General features: G+C 54.0%; 1 protein-coding gene across 12 annotated transcripts; it reads left to right on the top strand.

Moving 5' to 3' along the window:
- Nucleotides 1-1,262: 1,262 nt before the first annotated feature.
- LOC105484825 (solute carrier family 45 member 3) lies at nucleotides 1,263-25,405 on the top strand. Of its 12 annotated transcripts, XM_071079103.1 has the most exons (7): nucleotides 1,279-1,381; nucleotides 7,524-7,647; nucleotides 16,184-16,300; nucleotides 18,406-18,807; nucleotides 19,674-20,459; nucleotides 21,158-21,423; nucleotides 23,599-25,405. In XM_071079103.1, exons 4-7 carry the CDS (start codon nucleotides 18,636-18,638, stop codon nucleotides 24,034-24,036), a joined length of 1,662 nt encoding a protein of 553 aa, XP_070935204.1. In that variant the 5' UTR covers nucleotides 1,279-1,381; nucleotides 7,524-7,647; nucleotides 16,184-16,300; nucleotides 18,406-18,635; the 3' UTR covers nucleotides 24,037-25,405. The 12 variants fall into 12 exon arrangements, with proteins under 12 accessions (XP_011745144.2, XP_070935204.1, XP_011745147.2 ...); XM_011746845.3 differs by lacking the exon at nucleotides 7,524-7,647 and having other exon boundaries at nucleotides 16,180-16,300; XM_071079115.1 differs by lacking the exon at nucleotides 16,184-16,300 and having other exon boundaries at nucleotides 7,524-7,595.
- The last annotated feature ends 352 nt before the right edge of the window (nucleotides 25,406-25,757 follow it).

Genomic DNA, 25,757 nt, shown 5'->3' with positions numbered 1-25,757 from the left:
CCTGGAGGAGAGGGGACACCAGCTCAGAGACCCTGGACTCCACCCTGGTCTCTCTGCTGGCCATAAGAGGGTATGCCGAAGACTTTGGAAAGCCATCGCTAGGAGGGTCCCCAGGTAGAGGCGTGTGTGCTCCAGGGAGGCAACGCTGAGACAGTTTTCAAGTTAAACTTGTTTAGTGACTCAGAAGGTAAATTCTTGATTTTTCTCTTCTCAACTCTCTCTGGCACCTGCTCTCTGTTCCCCACTACCACCAGGGTGCCACTGTTTTCCTCTCTCTTCTCTATCTCCCTTTCTTCTCTGCCTCCCTCTACCTCTCAATGGAAGGTGCCCTTAGATCATTAGGCTAACTCCCACTTACAGAGGCCCAGAACATGGAAGGGACTTGGCCCACATCACACAGCTGTTGACACAGGGCCAGCATTGGAACCCAGTGCCACAATGCCCAGTCCAGGGCTAAGGCCAACCAGGTCTTCCCCTTCAAAGGCATCTTCCTGGGACTTCGTAGTATTCAAGTCAACGATCCATCTAAATTGGATTTCTCTCCACCCAATAAAACTCCATGGAGGAAAAAAGACAAAACTGCCCCCCACCTCCACCCCCCACCTCCAGGGCCAGCCTGGGACTCCACTTCTCCGCCTTCACCTGCACGTTTCTATCAAAGGCATTCTGGAACAGGTGTCTGTTAGGACCTTGCTCAACAGCTGACAAAGAGAACATTTCATTGGCAATTTATCATCCATTCTTCCCCATACACACTCTTAAGGAGAAAAAAAAATGGAATTTGGTTTTTAGCGCAGAAAAAGGGATTGAGTTAGCTCTATCTGCGTTGGAGAATAGCAAAGAGCAGAAGGGTAATTCGGTAACAATGTGACCTCTCCTTTGAAGGGATGGTCCTGGACAGACAGGGTGCAGCTCTGCCTGGAGATCGGGTGGCCAGAAAGGCACGCCTGGGTAATGGTCGCAGCAGACTGGCTCCCAGGAGGGGAGAGGAGGTGCCCTGCGAAGCCGGGTAGCTTTCACCTAAATGTTTGGTGGCAAGCGACAGAGGGGGCGGTGCCCTGCCCTAGGTAATGATAGGGCAGTCTGGGAGCCACGCGGGGGCTGCCCGTCGCGGTGCGGCTACAAAGCCAGCTTGGAGACCTCCCGCTTTCTTCCCCTGGGTACCAGCCCCACCCCTCTATCCCCCCTCGCAGCACCCCCCACCTCCGTCCCGCCTCGCCCCGCCCCCCTCCTGGCAGTCCCAGCGCGCATGCTCTCTCCCCCCGCGGAGTAACCTGGAGATTTAAAAGCCGCCGGCTGGCGCGCGTGGGGGGCAAGGAAAAGAGGGGGGAAACCAGTCTGCACGCGCTGGCTCCGGGTGACAGCCGCGCGCCTAGGCCAGGTAGGAGCGCGGCCCCTCCTCTCCCAGGGGTGAGGGTCCCGGCGGCGGAAAGGGAGCAGCAGTGCGCGGCCGAGCTCCGCGGTGTCGCGTGTTTTGCGCCCCGCGGGATGGGGCCGCGCCGTGGCCGTCCGGGGCGCTGCGCGCCGAGCCCCGCGCGAATCCCAGAGAAGGGCGCGTCCCACGCGCTCTGCCGTGGCGGGTGCCGAGTGCCCGGCGCCTGCACGGGTCCCCGCTGAGCTGTGCTTTCTTCCGCGGAGGGCGGGCAGGCAGGAGGTGCCCGCGCTGTCCCAGGCCGGGGGGCGATGTGGGCGGGGAGCGGCCCCTCCCCGGAGCCCCGGGCCGGGTCGGGCCGGGCCGACGGCTGGCTGACCGGCCGCTCGCTCCTGTTGCAGCCTCCCGCGTCAGACTTTTCTTTGGAAAGTTGCGTTTATTTTCTTCTCTTGTCTGGGCTTCACCGGAAAGGGGCAGGATGAGCCACTGTGGCGCGCACAGTCCGGGACTTGGGGGATTGGGGACGGGGGCCGACTGCCGCGGCGCCGCGGGGTGCTCAGGCCGGGTTCGGCTTTCTTGAGGAAGAGTGAGAGAGTTAAGAGAGGGAAAGGGGACGGAGCCCTCTTGGACTTTAGACCTGGGGCGAGCTCTGCGTACAGAGTTGGGGCTGGACCGTGTGTGTGTGTGTGTGTGTGTGTGTGTGTGTGTGTGTGTGTGTGTGTGTTACTGTGTCCCTTTTTCAGCCTCAGTTTCCCCCTCTGTGGGGAGAGAAAGGCCGCTGTTTTTTCCTTGCCTCCCTGGTCTCAGGTGGGGAAGGAGAGAGTGCTGCAAACGGCAAACAGGTGTGATGTGGTGGTACCTGGGCATCCCGTGCAGCTTCTCAGAGCTGTAGGCCTAAGCAGGCTTGCTGGAAAAGCCCCAGGGACCTGCAGGTTTTCTCCGGAGTGCGGGTCAGGCCTTCCTGTAGTCTTTCGCTCCCCCTAGGCACTGCAGTCCTGTGAGTTGCTCTTGCCCTTGACCTCTGAATCAGTCTCCATCTTCCTGACAGACACTCTTGACCTGCTCAGCTTTTCCCCACCCCAGGGCATGTTCCCTATGCTTCCTCTTTTTCCAAGGGGCCAGAGTTGTGGGTAGGGAGGGGTTTGGCATGGTGGGTACCTGGTGAGGACTCGCCCTTCAGCTGTTACACAGACCCGATCCCAGTGGAGCAGGGACTAAGAATAGCCCAGCTGCTGTCTTGCTGCCCTGGAGTCTGCAGCCGGGCATTGCCAGTTGACCGGGGCCCAGAGTGACCCTTGCTGGGTCCTGGAACCTTTGCTCAGGGGTGGGGTTGAGGTCTTAGGGGCTTCGGACTACCTTTCCTGATGCACTTAGCAGATCTCCGTTCAGAGCAGAGACCACTTTGGTGTGGACTCACCTGCCCGAGGGCTGGGGAACAGGCTGGCCTGTGGGCTGGGAGTGGGAAGGGCCTGGGAGGCCCAGGCTAGAATGGAAGCCTGAGGAAACCCATAGAGCAGCACATTGTAGGGGTAAGTGGGACGTAATTTGAGGTCGTAATTTGAGGTCGCAGGCCATTCTGTTGGATCAGTCCCATTCCCTCATTCCTCCCTTATCTCCTCCCACCAGGCCTGTCGTGGAGCCAGGACTCTGTTATTCTGAAAGTGCTCAGAAAATGGAGCTTGAGTCAGCAGAATGAGTTTGAAGATAAAAATACAGCTGTGGATGAATGTACAGCTGTGGACAGATAGGCCCCAATTTAGTGGGTGTGTGTTAGGGGGAGTTTTCCTATGTATTCATGGAGTGTGTGGTGAACTTCCCCGTCCCTCCTGGCTCCCTGAATAACCTTGAAGGAGGAGGAGGAGTAGACAGTGATCCCTGGTGGTCTCCTGAGCCCCTTCCAGGCCACTGGGTGGTGGAGGGATAGTGGAGGCCTCCCTCCCGCTCTCCCCTTACCCAAACTGGAGCTCTCAGCCTGGGCAGGGCTGGTCTGAAGACTCAAAGTAAAGTTAACTTGAAGACTTTAAGCACTATCATCTGGACGTCACAGCCTGATAAGTCAACATTATGGATAAAAACCCAGACTATCAGATAGTTTCTTTTCTTTCTTTCTTTTTTTTTTTTTTAGATGGAGTTTCACTCTTGTTGCCCAGGCTGGAGTGCAATGGCACGATCTCAGCTCCCTGCAGCCTCCCCTCCTGGGTTCAAGTGATTCTCATCCCTCAGCCTCCCAGGTAGCTGGGATTACAGGCGCCCACCACCACTATGCCTGGCTAATTTTTTGTATTTTTAGCAGAGACGGGGTTTCACCGCGTTAACCAGGATGGTCTCAATCTCCTGACCTCGTGATCCGCCCGCCTCAGCCTCCCAAAGTGCTGGGATTACAGGCATGAGCCACCGTGCCCCGCCTGAAAGACAGTTATTATATTAGCTGCTTCGCTAGGTGAGCTCCACCAGCTTGGCAAGTTACTTAACCTCATCCAAGCCTCAGTATCCCTGGCTGCAAAATGGGGATAATACTTACTGTATAGCTTTGTTAAGTAGATTATAACAGACATAAAATTTATAAACATATAATTACGTAATATATAAAGTCTAAAAATTATAGTTTTATTCACTATTATATATAGAGTACTAAACTGTGTGTCTGACACATAGTAAGTGCTCAATAAATGTTAGTACCAACTATATATTATATCAATCATTTGGGACTGAATGGACAACAGTGCCTAGCCTGGGACTCTCTTCTTGGGCCTTGCTCTTAAAAAACAAAACAAAACTCTGCTCTAGACCTTATTTCTTGGGTAGCAAGGTCTCCTGGACTTTGAGGAGTCCGTTGAGAGATTGAGCTTTGGCAAAATGATTTGAATCTGGTTTCCTCTTGTGCGAGTTATTTAAACTGTTTCAACTTCCTCCTCTGTAAAATGAGGATAATAGTACCTACCTCACAGTATTTCCAGGATTAAATAAGCTGATGTAGGTAAAGCTCTGAGCACAGCAGCTGCTTGTAAAAAGAGCTTGATAAATGTCAGCTGCTGTTATTTGGTGACAATGGAGCCAATCATTGTGGTTTACACTTAGAAACCAGAGTTTCTTAGCAAGGGAATTAGCCCATAGATAACTGTATGTAAGCTACGAAGGACACATCTGCAGTTGAACTTGTGGTCCTGTGCGAAGATCACACCAAGATTGGATGTCCATGTCTCTCGTCTACTGCTCTGCTACTGTGTGACTTGTATTTAATTAGTGCAGAAACCCCTACCCAGCCTACCTTCCCAGAGTATACCCCTCAGGCTGGAAAAGGGTACCATGGACATGAATGTATATCCTGAGAAGTTAAGAACCTTCTATGCAAACAGTTATTTGTTGTTGTTTTTAGGAAAACTGCATAGGGAGGGTGTCCTGAAATTGGGATTCTGCTCTGTCCTCCCTCCCCAACCCTTAGGATCTTTTGCACTGTTCTTTGGTGTCCAGAAAAAAAAAACCCAGCCTAGCTTTCTCTGAACAGTTAGTGGCCCTGTTTGCTGGGCAGCAGGGGTGGAGACTGGACCAGCTGGTACCAGGCCCAGTGTCTTGAACACTGATGCCACTCGACTCCCAGCAGTAGAGCTGGAGTGTTGAGCTTTGTCCAGTGTATTAAGTGTCCCTGCTTGGGCTAGGGAGGGGGGCAGCTGGTGACAGAGCCGTCATGGGATGCTCCTGATCCCTCGCCAGAACTTCCTGTTGAATCCTTTTTTCTACTACATGGTCTGTGTTTTCCCCTCCACGGGAAGAAATCCACAGTTTTGCCACCGGCCCTGACTGACTTGTGGAATCTCTTGCTTCTGAGGCTGGACATGGGCCTGCTTCCCCTGTTAGCCTCGACTTCATTGCCTGTAAAATGGAGATAAGATTCACCTTGCATGGTTATGGTGAGGATTAAATGTGATGTGCATATTCAGCCAAGCGCCTGCACATGCCAGGTGTCCCATAGATGTTTGTTCCTTTCCCCTTCTTTGTTACTTCTGGAGATCACTTTCTGGGGAGCGGGGATCAGCCAGCAAGAAGGGGTTTGGAGGCCACCTCCTGGCACTGTAGTCTACAATCCCCAGTCACCATATCCAGGATAGACAGGATGCCCAGCCAGAGAGGATACCCTCGGGAGTAGCCAGCCCACAACAGCAGTTCTTGTCTTTCCCCTGTGGTCGCTGTGTGCCCCCCTGCCCCCTGGCCTTGCTAATCTCAAGTGTACTTTGAGTTGGCAAATAGTGTTCAAGCTAGGAGTGCCTGGCCCATCCCTAGGGATGTGGCAATTTAGATTCCCACTCCTGGCTCCTGTCCTTAGTGACCGGAGCACCCAGGTAGCTTGAACGTGGCCCTGCCTGGATCCCAGGCACACTGGTAAAATCACATCCGACGGGAATCCTGATTCAGCCTTACCCATAGGCCTTCTATTGGGCACCAACTTTTCTCAGGGTCTGTGCTTCCTGCTTTCCAGGAGCTGAAGCACTAGTGGGAAGGACTGCAAATCCGAGACCCCGAGGACTGTGGGCAGCCTCCAACCCTGGGGACTGCCTGGTTAAAGCAGTTGAGATTTAGCGGGGAGAGGGGATACTTGACTGCTTGGTTTCCAGGGGGCTGTGGAGGAGGTGTGAGATTTGAGCTGGGCAGGGCTCAGGTGGAAGGGAGAGGCAGTCCAGGAAGGGGAAGAAACCAGAGCCTGGTGACCACGTTGGAAGCAAAAACAAGCCCAGTGCTAATGAATTCTCTTATTTGGGGGCCCATGGAGGTATGCTGAATCATCTAGTGACACACAGATAGCCAGCCCAGATCTGAGATCAAAACCCAGTCTCATGATTTTGAGTCCGGTATTGTTTCCAGCACACCTCACTGGGGAGAGGCCAAAAGGAGGGGTGGGAGTGATTAGAAGTCCCAGGCTCCAAGGGCCTTGGTTTACAGACATATACCCTTTTCTGCTGTTGGGGCTCAGAAAACAATACCCCAAAGTGAAGGCCTCAGAGGCAAAATTTCTGTCTGACCTCCTGTCTCTCACCCCTCATTATCTCCTGAGGCAGGCCAAAGTGAATCCCTCTTTTCCAAGGCAGGTCATAGAAACTAGAACCCTTCTCCCCAAAGCCAGCCATATAACTTAAAAATATTGCTCTTTCTCCTGGCTTTCTGGGTAAGAACCGGCGATAAATGATCTGAGCTACTTTGTTTGATAGTAGGTAGTAAGGCCCTCATTGCAGAGGGGTCTCACCCCATTCCTGGGAGGAAGAGATCCTGCAACAGAGAGGCCGAGAGCAATCTGGACAGGTCTGGCTGGGCTTCACCATTCAGTCTATTAGCATTAGCTCATACCCTTTTTGTCTGATCACATTTCTGCATCCTATGTGTGCTTCCTCAAACCTAAGCATAAAAATGGATACTTAGGCTGGGCGCAGTGGCTCATGCCTGTAATGTCAGCACTTTGGGAGGCTGAGTTGGGTGGATCACCTGAGGTCAGGAGTTCAAGACCAGCCTGCCCAACAGGGTGAAACCCCACCTCTACTAAAAATACAAAAATTAGCCGGGCATGGTGACGCACACCTGTAGTCCCAGCTACTCGGGAGGCGGAGGCAGGACAATTGCTCAAATCCAGGAGGTGGAGGTTGCAGTGAGCTGAGATCGTGCCACTGCACACCAGCCTGGGCAACAACACGAGAGCTAGTCTCAAAAAAAAAAAAAAAAAAAGATACTTCACCCTGGGTTTTTGGGTTTTCATTTCTTTTTTTTTTTTTTTTGAGACGGAGTCTCACTCTGTCGCCCAGGCTGGAGTGCAGTGGCCGGATCTCAGCTCACTGCAAGCTCCGCCTCCCAGGTTTACGTCATTCTCCTGCCTCAGCCTCCGGAGTAGCTGGGACTACAGGCATCTGCCACCTCGCCCGGCTAGTTTTTTGTATTTTTTTAGTAGAGACAGGGTTTCAACGTGTTAGCCAGGATGGTCTTGATCTCCTGACCTTGTGATCCGCCCGTCTCGGCCTCCCAGAGTGCTGTGATTACAGGCGTGAGCCACCGTCCCCGACCTTGGGTTTTCATTTCTAAAGGCTCTTGTGTCATGTAAAATTATGATCAAATAAATTTGTATGCTTTTCTCTCTCTCACTCTTTTTTTTTTTTTTTTTTTTTGTAAACAGCGTCGATTTTGAGATGGCATCTCACTCTGTTGCCCTGCGCGATCTCGGCTCACTGCAACCTCCGCCTCCCAGGTTCAAGTGATTCTCATGCCTCAACCTCCTGAGTAACTGGGATTATAGGCACGTGCCACCACACCCAGCTAATTTTTGTATTTTTAGTAGAGACAAGGTTTTACCATGTTGCCCAGGCTGGTCCCAAACTCCTGACCTCAAGTCATCCTCCCACCTTGGCCTCCCAAAGTGCTGGGATTACAAGCGTGAGCCACTGCGACCAGCCTGTTATGCTTTTCTCTTGTTACCATATCTTTCGTTATAGAAGTGTCAGTTCTGACCTTTATGATGGGGAGGAAAAAAGGATCTCCCCCACCCCCACCCCTATATTGCATAGTACCTACCTGCTTATCCCCCAAGGCTAAGCAACATGGCCATTCCCACTAGGAAGCCCTGGAAGAACTGCATGTGCCCCCCACATTGGGTCCCCCCCATGGATTTGTGTCTTCACACTTGTACCACCTCATTGCACACCGATTGCATTTTATCCCTTTTGCCAAAGGGAGCTGTGATCTGTTGTTTCTGTGTCCCCAGCACCTTCACAGCGAGCTTACGCACAACTGAGGCTCTGTGGTGGTGGGGGGGTGGGTGGGTGGGTTTCAGTGCTGTTTGACATTCCCGTAGTGGAGGTTAGGTTGCATGCACTGAGGTATACTTCTAAGGGTCAGCAAGCTTGGGATCTTGAAATCAGAAAATGAGTTTCTTTGGGGGCCCACTCTTTCCTTGCCCACCACTGAGTGACTATTTTTGAGAATACACTTTCTGAGTACTGAGTCTGACTTGGAGCCCTCTGTTTATAAATGGGACTGATCACAGACTCTAGGACTCAGATCTAATAAAGCCTTACAGGCCACTGCGTTTGAAACCCTAGAGGTGGGACATGGCAGAAGTGGAACCAGCACCGTGGTCTGACTCTTGGTCCAGGGCGCTGCCCATCTGTAGGTTTGCGCAGATCCTTAGTCTCCTGGCCTCTTTCCTGTATACCTCACCTCCTAAGGGAGGCCAGGCTAAAGGGAAGAGTAGGATTGGCTGTACATGGATAGGGAGAGCTGTCTAGCCTGGCTGACTGGCAAGGGTCAAGTTCAGTAGGAGGAAGGCCATTCAGGCTTCTCTTTTCAGGGGCTGTATGAAAAGGCAGGATTGCAGGGAAGGAAGTTCCAAGTGGCCTGGACGCTGTGCCAAGCTCCCTCTTACCCTCCCATGTTCCTATTCCCCTACCTTGGACCAAGGAATTTCTTGGTACTGCTGCCCCACCTTGTAGGGAAGCATTTATTGTGGCCCAAGGAGAGAATTCAGTTACTAATTTCTGCCAGGAACAGAGTCCAACTCTGGGAAGGACTAGGGAAGAGGGCAGTTCTGCCCCCAGATGTCCTGGTTACTCAGCTTACTTTCAGGTGACCGCTGACCCTTGGCACTCTGTTGGTGCCTGAGAGTGTGTGGGCAGGTAAAGGTTGGGGTGAGTGCAGTTGGGCATCCTTCTCCACCTCATTCCCCTTGACTCATTGGTAGGAGGCCATGAAAGTCCAAATACAAAGTAGGGATTTTATATTCCTATTTCACAAGGATGAACATGAATGCCTTCCTGAATGCCATGTAGCCTCGTCAGTGAGCCCTTAGGGGGTAGCTGCTGGTGAAAAATCACCTACCGGGGGTAGGGGGTGCATGTGAGATCACCTGGCTGCACAGATGTAAAGAACCTTCGGCATTATCCAGATTAGCTCTAATTTTACGGATGTAGAAACTGAGTCCCAGAGAGGTGAGATGGCCTGTCTAGGGCACACAGCTCTTAAAAAAAAAAGTGGCTGAAACAGGACTGCTGTCTCCTGGCTCCCAGTTCAGAGCACCTTCCAGCATTTTCAAATGGTTCGAATTTTCTGTTCAACCACTGTTTATTTGTGCAACCTTAGGCATGTTACGTTCTGAGACTGAGCTGTTCATCCTTGAATATGAATATTAAATACCTACCTTGGATTTGGAGTGTATGAATTATGAGTTATTGGAGAGAAGGTACAATATATCAAGTACCTAGCACATGCTAGACGCCTCTGAGGCAGTTAGTAGGGGTCGGCCACTGTGTTCATTTTCCCTGTGGATGGAAATCGTGCTGTCTCATAACTATGGGATCTTTGTCCCACCTTCCACCTCCCTTCTCAGCCTTCCTCCAGCAGGCAGGTCTGCTGCAGTGACCTCTCCTCACCTGTTGGGGCCAGCACCTGGGGAGGCAGTTGCATTCTTGGCATTCCTCTTGCTGCTAGGGGCTGGAAGAGGCGCTGGTGCGGTGAGGGAGGCACATGGGTGAGAGGGGAATGGAAACCGAGAAGAAAATGTAGTTGGTTTCCCCTAACCACGGCTGCTCCTGTTTGGGAATGAGAAAGCCCTTCCTCCATTGAGGAGGCAACCAAAGAAGTGGCTGCCAGGAACTTTCATATCCTGTATCTCAAACACACTCCTCATCTATAAAGTTGGTGGTGTTAATCTAAGTTTCCGTGCCTGTAAAATGGGTATACTAATTGTACCCACCTCATCGGATGGTTGGAAGACCAAGACGCATGGCAGAGTGCCTGGCATGTATTACAACCTCAATGTTGGCTGCTATTGTGCGTTTTCTTTTCTGTTTTGTGTGTTTGTGGTTTGTTTGTTTGAGACAGAGTCACCCTGTTGCCCAAGCTGGAGTGCAGTGTGGCACAATCTTGGTTCATTGCAACCTTGACCTCCCGGTTTCAAGCAATTCTCATGCCTCAGCCTCCCGAGTAGCTGGGATTACAGGTGTGTGCCACTATGCCTGGGCCTGGCTAATTTTTGTATTTTTAGTAGAGACGAGGTTTCACCATTTTGGCCAGGCTGATTTAGAACTTCTTGACCTCAGGTAATCCGCCTGCCTCGGCCTCCTAGAGTGCTGGGATTACAGGCGTGAGCCACTGTGCCCGGCCTGCTATTATTCACTGTGGATGAGGAAACTGAGGCATGGGAGATGAAGTTACAGGCTCATGCAATTCTAATAAGTGGTGGAGCTGGCATGCAAACCCAGGTCGGGCAGACTCGCAAACCCAGGTCAACCTACAGAATCTGCCAGGGTTTGGGGACGTCAGGATTCAGAGGGTTGTGGTCCCTCGGGTGGAAGAGAGCTCCAGGTTGAAGAGCCCTGCTGGTCCTGGTTTGGAGGGCATGTCCAGTGTGACCTTGGGTCGCAGCTGTTCTCAGAAACGAAGTGTGATCAGGAGGCCCAGGTGCCTGGAGTCAGACTGTGTCTATATTGACTGTCACCATGGGATTGCCAGGTGACCCTTGCATGCTTCAGCCCCAGCTTAGGCTGTCCAGGACTGACTCTGGCCAAGGTGAGGGTCAGGCCAGCCCCAGAATCCCTGTCACTGGGTAGGAGAGGGGAGGGGAGGGCAGTGCTGGCTCCAGGGACTGCCCCTCTGTCCCTTCCCCTCCCCTTCCCCCAATCTCCTCTGGCATTTGTTTCCTTTCCAAAGCTGGACTGGGGCTCTCAGACAGGGCAACAAAAGCCACTCTCCACCACGCCACTGCCACCTGTTGGGTTTTCACACATTGGGGGTGAGTGGGGGGAGGGAGCCGCTGCCCTTTTCCCAGTGTCTGTGGTGTGCCCCCTCTGCCCCCCTAGGGCCTGGGATTCTCTTTGCTGCCCGATGTGATGGGCTCAGGAGCCGGAGGGGGTGGGGGCCAGCAGCAGCTGGAAGGGGAATTGAGTGGGAAGGGGCTGGCGCTGGCAGCCGGAGAGAGTTTGATGGATTACTCTGCAGGCCGAGAGGTTTCTCCCTAATCCCCCTTTGTGTCCCGGCCTGCAGCCCCCTCACCCTCTCTGACAAGCTGCTAAGCAGAAGGCTTCCAGTCCCAGTGAAGAAAAGGCAGCTCAGCAGGGCGAACTCTAAATCCCTGGCCTCCAGGCCCTGGGGGAGGCCAGGAGCAAGTCTGGGGTGGGGCTGGGCTTCCCCGTCCCACTGCTGGCCCTTAGTCTTTCTTAGGAGTCCCTGAGGTGGGGGGGCTTCCTTCTGAGTGGGGTCCTTAGGTGCCCCTGGAAGCCCTGTGAGGTTGTGAGCCTCCGCTCTTTCTGCAAATCACTGTTTTTCTCTAGGGCAGGACTGGGGAAAGCAGAGACCCTCACTGCTTTGGGAATGTTTGGCCCCAGAGAATGAAAGACTGAGTGGGTTGGGAGTCACCAAAGCCGTGGTTGTCTCATGCCGTGTCCCTCCCGCCATCTCCGTGGCAGCCCAAGCACACAGCACCTCTCACAAGGGATCTGTCATGAGGAGCTCATTGTCTCACAAGAATGCTCATTTCCAGGTCTGGCTGGTACAGGCTGTTTCTCGGGTGTCCCCAAGGCTCCTGTGGAGCTGCTGTGAGGGTGGGGCTCATGTGGGGAGTGCAGTGTACCAGGTTTCATTAGGTAAGCTGACAGCATTGGTCCCCTGGGACTGGGGCGAGTTGGGGGTGGGTAGTGGGGATGAGGGCTGGGGAACCCCCAGACCTGAGAGGTCCGCTTCCTGTCCCCAACCTAGAGGACCCTGGAGAGCTCAGTTTGGAGCAAGGTGCTGGGGTCGCCCTTTTCTGCCATCTCACCGACCTGGGGCAGGGCAGCCTTGGTGGGGTGTGTGTCCGGGAGGTTGGCCCAGGGTGACCCCACCCGCTTTCCTCCGCTGAGTCATTATTCCTCGTGCCTCGCCAGCCCCCGGTTTCCCCTTCTGTGGGGAGGGCTGCGGGGTGGCTGTGAAGGGGAGAGGAGCTGCTTCTGAGGAGCCTGGGAGAAAGCAGCGGGTCTTTGTGAGTGTGCAGGGAACACGCAGGGTCGCCGAGCCTGCGGGGTCGGGGTGGGGGCTGCAGCCGTTTGATGTGCCTGGGTGGGGTTTGATGCTGGCCTGCATAAAGAAGCCTTAGAATTGCTGCCTGACACAGGCCCGGGGCGGGGGCTGCCCCCAGCCTGGGCTTCCACTGGCCTCTGTCTGTCAGCAGAGGGAATCTGCTCCCCTAGCTCCACCTCAGCCGTGCGGGGTGGCAGGATCCCCTTTGAAAGCCCTCAAAGGCCTCTTTATGCATCCCCCTCTGACCCTCCCTTCCCTTAGGGAGCTACCAGGGAGTGGGCTCGGGTGGGCTTTCCTCCTCCTCTGCCACTCTGGCTTCTGTATTTTGGACAAAGTTCAGGCCAAGTTTGTTCCTGTTGCTCAGTTTCATTTCCCCCAAAACTCCCTGCTCGGGGTCTGGTCTGAAGTGGGGGCTTTCCAATCCAGGAGGGTTTATCTGAGCCTCTCACCACCTTTGAGCCCGTAGGAGTTGCTCCCTCTGGAGTTGGGCCTGGAAAGTCCTCGGTGTGTGGGGAGCACGTGAGAGGAGGAGGACTGAAGCCCTCACCCTTGCTTCTACTGCCACCCCTTGCTCTTAGCCATTCATTCATTAGGTCCCTTTTCTTGCTGGGGCCGGAGCCAGCCCTGGGGGTATTATATATTGGGGTGCATAGGGGCATGTATCTCCCAGTACCTAGAGGGGAGCAGTGAGGATCCAGGTTGACTAACCTTGCCCAGGGCCCTCAGTCTCTCTGGGTTTTGATTCTGTTCCCCCAAGGATGAGGAAGGATGACTTGGGGCAGAGCTCCAGAAAGGTTCCCAGAGGCCTTGGGTTTCCTCCAGCTTTCTTGCTCTCTTGCCATTGCTGGGCCCAGAGAGGAGGGGAGATGGTTGGAACTTGAGAAGGACTTGTCCTAGAAGGCTGCCTGTTCCTTGCCTTTCTGAGAGGTCAGCCCCTCCACTTCCTTCCTCTTCCTGCCCACTCCTTGCCAGGTGAACACTGTGAGGCTGGCTCTTCTGATTGATCTTGTCTTTGCCAGACAAAGTGTTCCAGGAGTAGTGGGGCAGGAGGATTTTAGAAGCGTCTCCAAGACTGGAGGGTGTAGGGGAGAATAGGACCCTGTCCCCAGGAGGACGGGGGAGTTCCGCAGACTTGGGGCAGGAGGCGGGGTTCCAACACTGATCTGTCACTTGCAAGCTTTGGCAAGAAGCTTGCCCTGGGGCTGCTGATGGGAGTGGTGGCCAGGAAAGTGGTACTGAAAGACTTCTTGTTCTCTGACCTCCCTGAGCCTGAGAACTGAGAAAGGCTGGGCTCCTCCATTTATGCTCCAGGGAAGGCGGCCCTGGAAGGGGGATGGCAAGCCACTGGACTTAGTGCTCAGGAGTCCTCTGTGGTCTCCTTAGCCCGAGGACCCTGGAGTAGGGATGAAATGACAGGGACCAAGGCACTGGAAAGGATGCAAGGATAAGAAAAGGGGGCTTTGGAGGGCAGAGTGTGCTTATGGGCTTGGAACTCCTCAGGCAATTCTGAGCTGGGAAGAGTAAAGTCTGGGGGTGTCAAGAGGACTCTGGACCCCTGGGCAGAGTAGAACTCAAACAAGGGAGGACGGGCTCTGCAACCAAATACAGGGGTGCTTGAAGCCTGCCCCCTTCCTAGTCAAATCCTTTCCCCACCTGGCCTAACCCCTAATTACCAGGTAAAGAATCTCTGGGTGGGGGTGGGGGGCATTGGAGAAAGACAACCCAGGAAGGGGGAAGCTACTAATGAGCTCTCTGGGCTGTAGGAGGATGGTGGGGGGCACTCTTCTCTTTACCCCTTTCTTTTGTCTTTCCCATGTGGGCTAAGAAGGATCCTGCTAATTCCTGGGGGGGCTGGGAACTGGATTAAGGGAGGGGCAAGGCAGGTGGGGTGATTAATGGTTGCTGGACAGCTGTGGTTTATTTTTATTTATTTGTTTTTTAGAGATCAAGTCTCACTCTGTTGCCCAGGCTGGAGAACAGTGGCACGATCATAGCTCACTTGCAGCCTTGAACTCCTGGACTCAGGAGATCCTCCTACCTCAGCCTCCTGAGTGGCTTGGATTATAGGTGCATGCCACCATGCCCAGCTAATTTTTATTTTTTATTTTATTTATTTATTTATTATTTATTTTATTATTATTATTATTATTATTATTTTGAGACGGAGTCTTGCTGTCCTGCCCAGGCTGGAGTGCAGTGGTGCGATCTCGGCTCACTGCAAGCTCCGCTGCCTCCTGGGTTCACACCATTCTGCCTCAGCCTCCCGAGAAGCTGGGACTACAGGCGCCTGCCACCACACCCGGCTAATTTTTTTGTATTTTTAGTCGAGATGGGGTTTCACCGTGTTCGCCAGGATGGTCTCGATCTCCTGACCTCGTGATCCACCTGCCTCGGCCTCCCAGAGTGCTGGGATTACAGACGTAAGCCACCGTGCCCAGCCTATTTTTTATTTTATTTGAGATGGAGTCTTGCACTGTTGCAGGGGCTGAGGTGCAGTGGCACAATCTTGGCTCACTGCAACTTCTGCCTCCCGGGTTCAAGTGATTCTCCTGCCAGAGCCTCTTGAGTAGCTAGGATTACAGGTGCCCGCCACCATGCCCAGCTATTTTTGTATTTTTAGTAGAGATGGAGTTTCACTATGTTGGCCAGGCTGGTCTGGAACTCCTGACCTGGTGATCCGCCTGCCTCCGCCTCCCAAAGTGCTGGGATTATAGGCGTGAACCACCTATAATAGCCAGGTGTGGTAGTATGCCCAGCTATTCTATTTATTTTTCGAGACAGAATCTTGCTGTGTCACCCAGAGTGGAGTACAGTGACATGATCTTGGCTCACTGCAACGTCCACCTCCCAGGTTCAAGTGATTCTCCTCCTTCAGCCTCCCAAGTAGCTGGGATTGTAGGCGCACACCACCATGCCCAGCTAATTTTTGTATTTTTAGTAGAGATGGGGTTTCACCACGTTGGCCAGGCTGGTCTTGAACCTCCTGACCTCAGGTAATTTGCCTGCTTTGGCTTCCCAAAGTGCTGGGATTATAGGCATGAGCCACTGTGCCCTGCCTATTTTATTTTTATTTTTGTAGAAACAGGGTCTTGCTATGTTGCCCAGGCTGTTCTTAAGCTCCTGTCCTCAAGCCATCCTCCCACTCCAGCCTCCCAAAGTGCTGAGATTACACATGTGAGCCACTGTGTCTGGCCTGCAAATTATTTTAAACAATAGGGAGCAGCCAGGACTTAGAGAATGGGTGCAGGTTTTGGGCGAGGCTGGGTCTAACAAAGTCTCTGTTTGCTCAGGGAGGACCTGGTCTCCTGAAAACCCAGAGCAGGTTAGCATTCAGGGCCCTCCCAGAACAAGGGTGGGGAGTGGAATGGGCTGGAAGCCTTTGGCCACAGAATCCCTCCTCTTAGGCTGGATGGCACTGCCTCTTGGTCTCTGTGCTGTCTCCTGCTTTCCTTCTTGGGGGCACTGTGGAAATGCAGCAATGAGGGACTCAAGTTGAACCTACGACAGCTCAGCTAAGACTGAGGTCTGGCCTTCACCTTCCTTTTGAAGACAGTATGGGTCAGTATTTTACACACCTTCTCATGCCACCTCCATAGGAGGCCCTGTGCCCCATCCCAAAGGGTGAGTCTGACCAGGATTTAGGGGAGGAGGCTGCTGGTTGCCCAGCCTTATCTCAATTCCCTTCCTTCATGATCTGCCAGCTGCAAAGCCCCTGAAGGTGGTGGTGGAGTGAACAGACCTTACCCAGGATTGATAGCCATCTAATTTTTTTTTTTTTTTTTTAGGCAGCGTCTCCCTCTGTCACCCAGACTGGAGGCAATGTTCTGATCACTGCACACTGCACCCTTGACCTCCCAGACTCAAGCAATCCTCCCATCTCAGCCTCTTAAGTAGCTGGGACCACAGGTGCATACTACCACACCTGGCTAATTTTTAAATTTTTTGTAGAAGGGGGGTCTCGCTGTGTTGCCCAGGCTGGTCTTAAACTCCTGGGCTCAAGTGATCCTCCTGCCTTGGCCTCTCAAAGTTCTGAGATTACAGGCGTGGCCACCACACTTGGTCCTGATTTCTCTGTGGCACAGCTCAGAGCACCCACAACACGCTTTGTAACATGCAAGGCCCCATGGGGCTTAGTATTACGTGAAAAGATAAGAGAAGTCGAAGTGCCTTTTATTATGAGGTGCTGAGATTGGCAGAGGGCATGAGTGGGGCCTGGGGGTGGTCTCTGGTGGAGGAGACTGGAGCCAGGCCCTCAGCCACTGTGGTCCTTGCACCAGAGTAGGTGCCCTTCAGTAGCATTTATGGGATTGAATTAGGGAGGAGAAGGAAGGTGCTCCAGCCACGAGTGCCAGGAAGCTCTGTCCCCTTCCTCTGTTTTGGGATGGATGACAGATAAGGAGCCTCCTGCCTTTCCTCACCAAGGCTCACCCTCTGTAGTATCTACTCTTGATGTGTGACTTGGTTCCCTCTTTTGTAGTCACTTTTTTTTTTTTTGAGATGGAGTTTTGCTCTTGTTGCCCAGGCTGGAGTGCAAATGCGTGATCTTGGCTCACCACAACCTCTGCCTCCCAGGTTCAAGCGATTCTCCTGCCTCAACCTCCCAAGTAGCTGGGATTACAGGCATGAGCCACCACACCTGGCTAATTTTGTATTTTTAGTAGAGACGGGGTTTCACCATGTTGGTTAGGCTGGTTGCAAACTCTCGACCTTAGGTGATCTGCCCACCTTGGCTTCCCAAAATTTATTTTTTTTGAGACGGGAGTCTTGCTCTATTGCCCAGACTACAGTGCAGTGGCTCATTGCAACCTCCACCTACTGGGTTCAAGCAGTTCTGCCTCTGCTTCCTGATTAGCTGGGATTACAGGCACCTGCCACCACGCCCGGCTAATTTTTGTATTTTTAGCAGAGACAGGGTTTCACCATGTTGGCAAGGCTGGTCTTGAACTCCTGACCTCAAATGATCCGCCTGCCTCGGCCTCCCAAAGTGCTAGGATTACAGGCGTGAGCCACCACACCTGGCTTTTCATAGTCACTTGTAAGCAGAGGTGACTGCAATGGGTGTATTGTCAGGGAGTAAGACTTGGAGGCCACTGCTTGGCGGGGGAGATACAGGATGGTTCTCTTTGCACAGGAGGCAGGTATAGCAGGAAGGGGTGTGGGACTTCTCTGCTGAAAATTGAAAGGAGCACAGAAAAATTTCTTTCTCTGCCATTTAGGGAGCACAGAAGGGCTGCCCTGGAAGTGGCTGGGCATCCTGCCAGCTTGGGGGAGTCCCTGGTATCATTACAGGTGTTGCCAGGTGGTGTGGTTTCATGTCCCTGTGAGCTAGAACCTGGGGACGGCTCCACTCTCCCATGACAGTTGGACAGTCACGTGTGGGATTGTTTCTTCCCCTTGAACATTCACCTCAGGGAGGAACTCAAGGTAGAGATTTTCAGGCCTCGGCTCATCCCAGGGAGCCTTCTCTAAGTTAAAACCCAACGTAACAAAACAGCCTCTCCTCCCTTTCCCCTTCATCCTGGTCTTTGGGGTTAGGGGTTGTGGTGCAGTGTGGCTCATGGCCAAGCAATGTGGAATAGGAAGTGTTACTCTTAACAAATGAGAATTGAACACCCCAGGTTTGGGGAGTAGAAAGAGAAAGGCAAACAAACCAGGCCTGGCAGAGGGTCTCCAGGGGCACCTTGCTAGCTGGTTTGATTGCTACCCCCTCCCCTCCCCAATACTAACAGGGAAGGGCAATTGTAGATTTTTCAAAACAGAGAACAACCAACATCTGTTTGGCTCTGGAGAGTGCTGAGGTTTAAAAAATCATATTTACCTTATTAATTATGTCAGCCTTAGGCTAATATTAACATGCATTTCCTGACTGGGCAGCAGGGGGTGGCACCTTGGTGGCAGGGCCAATCGCCAGCCTGTGAATGATCAGGATCCAGACAATTTAGAGCAAATCCTGGAGACCTGGCTCCCAGAACTTAACACCCTGTGTGCTTGTGATTGCCCTGCCCTTTTAGGATCTGAGTGATGAGATGTGTCCCCACTGAGGTGCCCCACAGCAGCAGGTGTTGAGCATGGGCTGAGAAGCTGGACCGGCACCAAAGGGCTGGCGGAAATGGGCGCCTGGCTGATTCCTAGGCAGTTGGCGGCAGCAAGGAGGAGAGGCCGTGGCTTCTGGAGCAGAGCGGAGACGAAGCAGTTCTGGAGTGCTTAAACGGCCCCCTGAGCCCTACCCGCCTGGCCCACTATGGTCCAGAGGCTGTGGGTGAGCCGCCTGCTGCGGCACCGGAAAGCCCAGCTCTTGTTGATCAACCTGCTAACCTTTGGCCTGGAAGTGTGTTTGGCCGCAGGCATCACCTATGTGCCGCCTCTGCTGCTGGAAGTGGGGGTAGAAGAGAAGTTCATGACCATGGTGCTGGGTGAGTCACAACATCCTCCTTCCTTCCTGTTCCAGATACGTGCCACCTGGGATGTGGGGCAGGTGTACCTCTGCCCTGGGAGCTGCTTGGAGGGAGAGGTGGTCTGCTGGGAAGGCATTGCTAGGCAGGAGGGTGACCCTGGGCTGAGGGGGCACACCAAGAGAAAGAAGAGAATATCAAGGACATACCCTAGTCACCTCTGGATCCCTGGTCCTGCACAGTGCCTGGCTCATAGGAGACACTGGAGAAAGGCTCCTAACCTTTGGCTAGCTCTTTTATAATTTACAGCGATTATCTCATTCAATGTTTACAACTACCATTTGAGGTGATCCATTTTACAGAGAAGGAAGCAGAGGCTTTTAAGAGGTTAGGTAAGCCTTAGCCGAAGCCAAATAGCAGCTGAACAGTAGAGCTGGGACTCCATCAAGGTCTCCCAGCTGGGGCTTGCTCCTACCCCTAGGACAAGGGGCAAGCTTCTGACTCTGCAGATAAATTCTGCAAAAGCCACAGAAGGCAAGTAGTCACCATTGTGTGACAACCCCTCACCCCCAGGGAGAGGTGTCCCTCTGAGGATTGCAGGCTCTGGAGTCACACTGCTTGTTGAAACACTGCCTCTTACCCTCCCTAGGTCTGTGCCTTTGAATAAGTATCACTTCTTAGTTGCTCCATGCCTCAGTTTGTCCATCTGAAAATGGGGGCATCTGTAATGCCTGTGTTATGAGGAGTAAATTACAGCATCCCTGGGAAGATGTAGCACAGTGTCGAGTACGGAATGTTACTTCCATCCTTCTCACAGAGCTTGGGTCCCCTTCCCCTTGCCCTTTACTTGTCCCAGCCATTGACTCATACTACTTCCCTTCTTGCAGGCATCGGTCCAGTGCTGGGCCTGGTCTCTGTCCCGCTCCTAGGCTCAGCCAGTGACCACTGGCGCGGACGCTATGGCCGCCGGCGGCCCTTCATCTGGGCGCTGTCCTTGGGCATCCTGCTGAGCCTCTTTCTCATCCCAAGGGCCGGCTGGCTGGCAGGGCTGCTGTGCCCAGATCCCAGGCCCCTGGAGCTGGCACTGCTCATCCTGGGCGTGGGGCTGCTGGACTTCTGTGGCCAGGTGTGCTTCACTCCACTGGAGGCCCTGCTCTCTGACCTGTTCCGGGACCCGGACCACTGTCGCCAGGCCTACTCCGTCTATGCCTTCATGATCAGTCTTGGGGGCTGCCTGGGCTACCTCCTGCCTGCCATTGACTGGGACACCAGTGCCCTGGCCCCCTACCTGGGCACCCAGGAGGAGTGCCTCTTTGGCCTGCTCACCCTCATCTTCCTCACCTGCGTAGCAGCCACACTGCTGGTGGCCGAGGAGGCAGCACTGGGCCCCGCCGAGCCAGCGGAAGGGCTGTCTGCCCCCTCCCTGCCGTCCCACTGCTGTCCGTGCTGGGCCCGCCTGGCTTTCCGGAACCTGGGCACCCTGCTTCCCCGGCTGCACCAGCTGTGCTGCCGCATGCCCCGCACCCTGCGCCAGCTCTTCGTGGCTGAGCTGTGCAGCTGGATGGCACTCATGACCTTCACGCTGTTTTACACGGATTTCGTGGGCGAGGGGCTGTACCAGGGTGTGCCCAGAGCTGAGCTGGGCACCGAGGCCCGGAGACACTATGATGAAGGTAAGGCCTCGGCAGCCAGCAGAGGCTGGTGTGGGAGCCGCCCACCAGAGACGACACTTGGGGTTGTGTCTGGGCTGGTGCCTCTCCATCCTGGCCCTTCTCTGTCAGGAAAGTGGGGATGGACCCAGTCTGCACACACAGCTCCTCACGGGTGTGGAACATCTCTGCCTGCAGTTTCAGGAGGGCCTCTGGCTGCTCTAGGAGTTTGATCAGAGTCATTGCCCCAGTTTGACAGAAGGAAAGGTGGAGCTTATTCAAAGTCTTGAGGGAGTGGAGGAGTCAGGGCTGGATTTTAGACCTGCCTGGTTCCAGCCGCAGTGTTGCCTCTCCTCCCCCTGACGACTTTCCAAATAATCTCACCAGTGCCTTCCAGGTGTCCTAGAATCGTCTTGAAGCCTATGGCCATCTGTCTTTGTGTTCCCTCTCACCCTCCTGTCCCCACAGCTGAGACTCCCAAGAAACCTTCGGACCACCTTCCTCTGCCTTCAGCGAGGGGCTTTGCCCACATTCTCTGAGGGTCAGGGGAAGAACCTGGACTCCCATTGCTACAGGTAGAAAGGGGAAGGGTGCTGGGGAGCAGGGCTGGTCCACAGCAGGTCTTGTGCAGCAGGTGCCTGTGGTCCCGCCTTCTCATCTCCTCAAGACTGCGCGTACCCTTCCCTGCCAGGCCCTGTCTGATGGCCTCTCTCCCTCTGCAGGCGTTCGGATGGGCAGTCTGGGGCTGTTCCTGCAGTGCGCCATCTCCCTGGTCTTCTCTCTGGTCATGGACCGGCTGGTGCAGCGATTCGGCACTCGAGCAGTCTATCTGGCCAGTGTGGCAGCTTTCCCTGTGGCTGCCGGTGCCACGTGCCTGTCCCACAGCGTGGCTGTGGTGACGGCTTCAGCCGCCCTCACTGGGTTCACCTTCTCAGCCCTGCAGATCCTGCCCTACACACTGGCCTCCCTCTACCACCGGGAGAGGCAGGTACTCATTGGCTGGTGGGTGGAGTCAGGGTGGGAGGGGTGGTCTGGGTTTTTGGGAGGCCCACTAGCCCAGAACCTGATACCTGGCAAGGAACTTGGGAGAAGGCTTCTTTGAATCAGAGAGGAAGCTCATCCTAGCCCCAGGGCCAGAGGCTTGGTCTGCAGAAGAGTGTAGATTAGATTCTGGGAATGACTTCCTGGGGTCAGGACTGTGTAGCACTTGAATGGATGATTGCAGGAAATGCAAAACCATTAGCGGGAATCCCGAAGAGTCAGGCCAGCAGGAGCCATAGGTTTCTAGGCTGGTTGTTCTATGAAGAGGCAGGGCGCTAGATCGGATGACCCCTGTCAGCCTCAGCAGATGGGAGTGGGAATGGTCCGTCCTTAGCAACACCTCTTTCTTCAGGGAGCAGCAACCTGACTTAGCCTGTGTCCTACTCTGGTCTGTAGATAGGGCGGGCTCCTTCCTACCCACTTCCTTTCTGGCTTTTCTAATTCCCTTTTCTTTTCCTGCCTCCCTCCTTTGTTCTTCCCTTTCCCCTTCCCCTTCCCCCATGGCAGATATCTGAGCTTGACACCTGACCCACTCACTTGGGGACTGTGTGAGTCGTGGGGACCTCCTGCTTGGTTGGCCCTACACTAACCAGCCCTCCAGGGGCTCCCTTCCTTGGGAAGCTACCTAACCCAGGCAGTGTGGTCACCCTGTCCCCTCCAGTGACCTCACTGAGCTACAACCCTGGGTGCTGGACTCTGCCTTGAAGGGCATGCAGTTGGGGTGTCCCAAGGGAGGAGGAGATGCAGGCCTGCTCTCAGAGAGCTCTCAGACTGTAGGGAAAACCTGCCCCTGCCTCTCACAGCACTTGAGGAGGAGTAGGTAAGTTTGTAGCTGAGAGGCTGGTTAACTAAGCAGGTAGCTGCAGGGGTGAGAGGTATGGAGGGGAGGGGCTAAGGTTTTGGTTGGGGGAGCCTGGTCCCTGAGACCCCTGTTAGCCCACTGATAACCTTCAGCCTTCACTCTTCTGCTTGCCTGGGCTGGGGGCAGGGGGCTGGCATCAGCAGCCAGGCCTGAGTGTGTGCCATCGTGCCAGGGAACGTTCTGGGGCTAGCCATCTTTTCCAGATGCAGCAGCATGTCCATCCTCGGACCACTCCAGACTCCAGCCTTAGCAGACATTCCTGGGGTGGCAGGCAGAGAGGAGAAGTCCTGGGAAGCCCCTTCCTAACAGCAGCTGATGGCAGACTTGGCACTGCACGCTGTCTGCCTGTTCCTTTACCCACTTGTTGAGCTGTATGGTGAGCTGTGGGCTTCCCTGGTGTCAGGTTTGAGCTTTGCCATGGCTCCTAGCTCGCAAATGCAGCCAACTCAACTCTTCTGGCATGGAGACAATGTTGGATAAGACCTGGCCTTGTCCTTAAATAGGAGGCTCTGGGCCATCAAGGGCAGGGGTTGTGGGGATGCTGGTCGACCAGTCACTCTGATCTAAGTCAGACAGGAAGGAAGTAGGAAGCCTTCAACATTAGCACAGCTGGGGCTGGAGGAGGTGGGAAGAGGGGCATTCCTCCTGCTTGAGGTCTACTGGATTCTCCCTGCCCCAAGGCTGGGGACAAGGGAGCGCATGGCAGGGCAGCTACCCTAGTGGCATCTGGGATGCCAGAGAGGCAGAGCTTCTATGCACAGGGCAATGAGGATTTCCAGATGTCAAAGCGGAGGGCAGGCAGGAAGGAAGGTTAGGAGAGCCGCGTGGCGTTTGGGCTATCAGGGGCCCTGCCTTGGCTTTTGTTCCTCTATTCTGTGCATCTCCTCCCACCATCTTCATTCCCCCTGTGTCTTTTCCTTACCTTGGAGCTCTGTTCTCTCTTTGACTTGTGGTATTGAGTTTGTCTGCCTCTTACCTGTTCTAAGAGGCTAGAGGAGACCTAGACTTTGGGGTTCACATTTTGTCCCCGCCCCACCCATTACCCTTCTCTCACTCCTGAGGAAGGGTCCTGGTTAGACCTGCACCAAGTAAGGTCTTCATCTTCTCTCCTGCTCCTGATTCTCATGAAGCCCCATTGCCTGTGTTTTTCCGGCCCCTGGGGTGGAGGTGAGGGTCCAGTCTCACAGCTGGGGGGCATGGGGGGCCCAGTGCTGGGTACACACCTGTCCTCTTCCCCTTTCCTTCACCCCTCCGCCTTAGGTGTTCCTGCCCAAATACCGAGGGGACGCTGGAGGCACTAGCAGTGAGGACAGCCTGATGACCAGCTTCCTGCCAGGCCCTAAGCCTGGAGCTCCCTTCCCTAATGGACACGTGGGTGCTGGAGGCAGTGGCCTGCTTCCGCCTCCACCCGCGCTCTGCGGGGCCTCTGCCTGCGATGTCTCTGTACGTGTGGTGGTGGGTGAGCCCACCGAGGCCAGGGTGGTTCCGGGCCGGGGCATCTGCCTGGACCTCGCCATCCTGGATAGTGCCTTCCTGCTGTCCCAGGTGGCCCCATCCCTGTTCATGGGCTCCATCGTCCAGCTCAGCCAGTCTGTCACTGCCTATATGGTGTCTGCTGCAGGCCTGGGTCTGGTTGCCATTTACTTTGCTACACAGGTAGTATTTGACAAGAGCGACTTGGCCAAATACTCGGTGTAGAAAACTTCCAGCACATTGGGGTGGAGGGCCTGCCTCACTGGGTCCCAGCTCCCCACTCTTTGTTAGCCCCATGGGGCTGCTGGGCTGGCCGCCAGTTTCTGTTGCTGCCAAAGTAATGTGGCTCTCTGCTGCCACCCTGTGCTGCTGAGGTGCGTAGCTGCACAGCTGGGGGCTGGGGCATCCCTCTCCCTTCTCCCCAGTCTCTAGGGCTGCCTGACTGGAAGCCTTCCAAGGGGGTTTCAGTCTGGACTTCTACAGGGAGGCTAGAAGGGCAGGGCATTTGATTCGCTCCATGCACTGGAATGTGGGGACTCTGCAGGTGGATTACCCAGGCTCAGGGTTAACAGCTAGCCTCCTGGCTGAGACATACCTAGAGAAGGGGTTTTGGGAGCTGAGTAAACTCAGTCACCTGGTTTCCCACCTCTAAGCCCCCTTAACCTGCAGCTTCGTTTAATGTAGCTCTTGCATGGGAGTTTCTAGGATGAAACACTCCTCCGTGGGATTTGAACGTATGAAAGTTATTTGTAGGGGAAGAGTCCTGAGGGGCAACACACCAGGTCCCCTCAGCCCACAGCACTGCCTTTTTGCTGATCCCCCGACTCTTACCTTTTATCAGGACGTGGCCTATTGGTCCCTTTGTTGCCATCATAGGGACACAGGCATTTAAATATTTAACTTATTTATTTAACAAAGTAGAAGGGAATCCATTGCTAGCTTTTCTGTGTTGGTGTCTAAGATTTGGGTAGGGTGGGATCCCCAACAATCAGGTCCACTGAGATCACTGGTCATTGGGCTGATCATTGCCAGAATCTTCTTCTCCTGGGGTCTGGCTCCTCAAAATGCCTAACCCAGGACCTTGGAAATTTTACTCATCCCGACTGATAATTCCAAATGCTGTTACCCAAGGTTAGGGGGTTGAAGGAAGGTGGAGGGTGGGGCTTCAGGTCTCAACAGCTTCCCTAACCACCCCTTTTCTCTTGGCCCAGCCTGGTTCCCCCCACTTCTACTCCCCTCTACTGTCTCTAGGACTGGGCTGATGAAGGCACTGCCTGAAATTTCCCTCACCCCCAACTTTCCCCACTGGCTCCACAACCCTGTTTGGAGCTGTTGCAGGACCAGAAGCACAAAGTGTGGTTTCCCAGGCCTTTGTCCATCTCAGCCCCCCAGAGTATATCTGTGCTTGGGGAATCTCACACAGAAACTCAGGAGCACCCCCTGCCTGAGCTAAGGAGGTCTTATCTCTCAGGGGGGTTTAAGTGCCGTTTGCAATAATGTCTTATTTATTTAGCGGGGCAAATATTTTATACTGTAAGTGAGCAATCAGTATAATGTTTATGGTGATGAAATTAAAGGCTTTCTTATATGTTTATTGGCATGTGTGTCTTTTATGAGGGAAAGACCAGATCTTTCTTCAACATTCTTAACTCCCTGTTCAGGGGGCCCTTTGGCTTTTGGCAGGTTCACTTCCCAGTAGCCACCAGCAGGTGGAGGCATAGACCAGCATTCTTTGTGTCAGTTGCCAACTGGGTGGGGCGGTGCTGCACCTTGGACTGGGGGGTTTGGGAGTTGGGGAGAGGGGGTCTGGAAGAGTCTGAAGTGTGGGACAATGGTGGCATTTTTCATCTAAAAGACCCCAGAGTAGGGCTGGGTATGATGACTCACGCCTGTAGTCCCAGCACTTTGGGAGGCTGAGGCAGGTAGATTACTTGAGGTCAGGAGTT

Source organism: Macaca nemestrina, chromosome 1, assembly GCF_043159975.1.
Source record: "Macaca nemestrina isolate mMacNem1 chromosome 1, mMacNem.hap1, whole genome shotgun sequence".
Lineage (NCBI taxonomy): Eukaryota > Metazoa > Chordata > Mammalia > Primates > Cercopithecidae > Macaca > Macaca nemestrina.
This window is presented reverse-complemented; position numbering and strand designations above follow the sequence as displayed.

Coding starts and splice junctions, on each gene's coding strand:
- LOC105484825 (XM_011746842.2), top strand. CDS start 18,636: ATGGTCCAGAGGCTGTGGGTGAGCCGCCTGCTGCGGCACCGGAAAGCC. Junction 18,808..19,673: donor GTTCATGACCATGGTGCTGG/GTGAGTCACAAC, acceptor CCCTTCTTGCAG/GCATCGGTCCAGTGCTGGGC. Junction 21,424..23,598: donor TCTACCACCGGGAGAGGCAG/GTACTCATTGGC, acceptor CCTCCGCCTTAG/GTGTTCCTGCCCAAATACCG.